At 48.1% G+C, this 1,137-nt stretch overlaps 1 protein-coding gene across 1 annotated transcript; it reads right to left on the reverse strand.

The window, feature by feature from the left end:
• Positions 1-10: 10 nt before the first annotated feature.
• On the reverse strand, positions 11-542 carry PPTG_14901 (hypothetical protein; the record flags this gene model as incomplete). The annotated part of the gene is made up of 2 exons (XM_008912244.1): positions 11-123; positions 170-542. The coding sequence occupies 2 exons, from the start codon at positions 540-542 to the stop codon at positions 11-13; spliced, it is 486 nt and encodes a 161-aa protein (XP_008910492.1).
• Between the last annotated feature and the right edge of the window lie 595 nt (positions 543-1,137).

Here is a 1,137-nt window from a genome sequence, read left to right on the forward strand (position 1 = left end):
CCATACAACGCTAACCTAACGCCTTCCATCCAGATCGTATTGGTATATCGGATCTCATCTTTAAAAGGATCACTAGCGCCATCGAGAGACTCGGCAGCGATGATCCTTCCAGACAAGGACATACTAATAGATCTAGATGTAGATGAATGTCGCTGAGCAGAGTCAATACCATCGAGAGCCTCGGCAGTACCAACTCCGCCTTCATCACGACCTTCACCTCGGCGATGGTTCAGCATTGTGGCTGACGATAGATGCTCCGATGACGAGACGTAATGACCTTCGTACTCCGACGGGACGTAGTCAGAGCCGGGCTCGGACGGAGGGGGCGACTGAGACGGGAGCTCCACAGGCGATGCATAAGGCGGCAAGACCATGGGCGAAGGCGGGTCATCGGGGAAGCATGCTTGGTCTGGAGATGCTTGAGCTAGCGGGAGGGCTTCTTGAGACTCGGTTTCTTGAGAACCAAGAATGGTCGTTTCCTGGGATGAAGGGACGGCCGCGGCGACTTGGACGAAGTCTTGGTCCGGCGCCGTCTCCTCCATCCCGCAAATTCTCGAATGAGGCCAGAACTGAATGGGCGGGAGGGCGCGCGAGGTTAAATATAAAACCTCAACGAAGCATATAGAAACGCAATGAAGGACTCGTCCTAACAGATCACTATGCACTTTGGTAGGACTTGCGTTTAAGAATAACCATCGCAGCTTCAAGGCCCTTGTTAGCCAAAGCCGTAAAATTGACAAAATATATTTCTAATATACTCTCTACAAGATCTACCAATGAGCTCATTCATCCAGTTTTGCGAAGCAACTGTTAACCCTATCGTTAACGCCATACATTTCTATATGAAGGGACACCATACAAACTCTAAGTGTAACGCCCTAAAAGGATACTTCAAGTAACGTTCTACAGCACAAAATGGGCAAGGTTTTTGGACGAATTCTATTTGATTGTAGAGGTTATGTTCAAAAATGGGACAGAAGAGTACATCAGGTATCATTTTGCACTTTATTTTTTCCTGGACATCGATTGGCTGGTGGATCCGTCAGTCACAAGTTTCAAGTTTTCTATTGCGAAATAAATGCAATAAGGAGAGTACCGTAGCCTACATGGCCTCTTGAACTGTGTGACACACACCGC

Source organism: Phytophthora parasitica (assembly GCF_000247585.1).
Source record: "Phytophthora parasitica INRA-310 unplaced genomic scaffold supercont2.45, whole genome shotgun sequence".
In the NCBI taxonomy this organism is placed as follows: domain Eukaryota; phylum Oomycota; class Peronosporomycetes; order Peronosporales; family Peronosporaceae; genus Phytophthora; species Phytophthora nicotianae.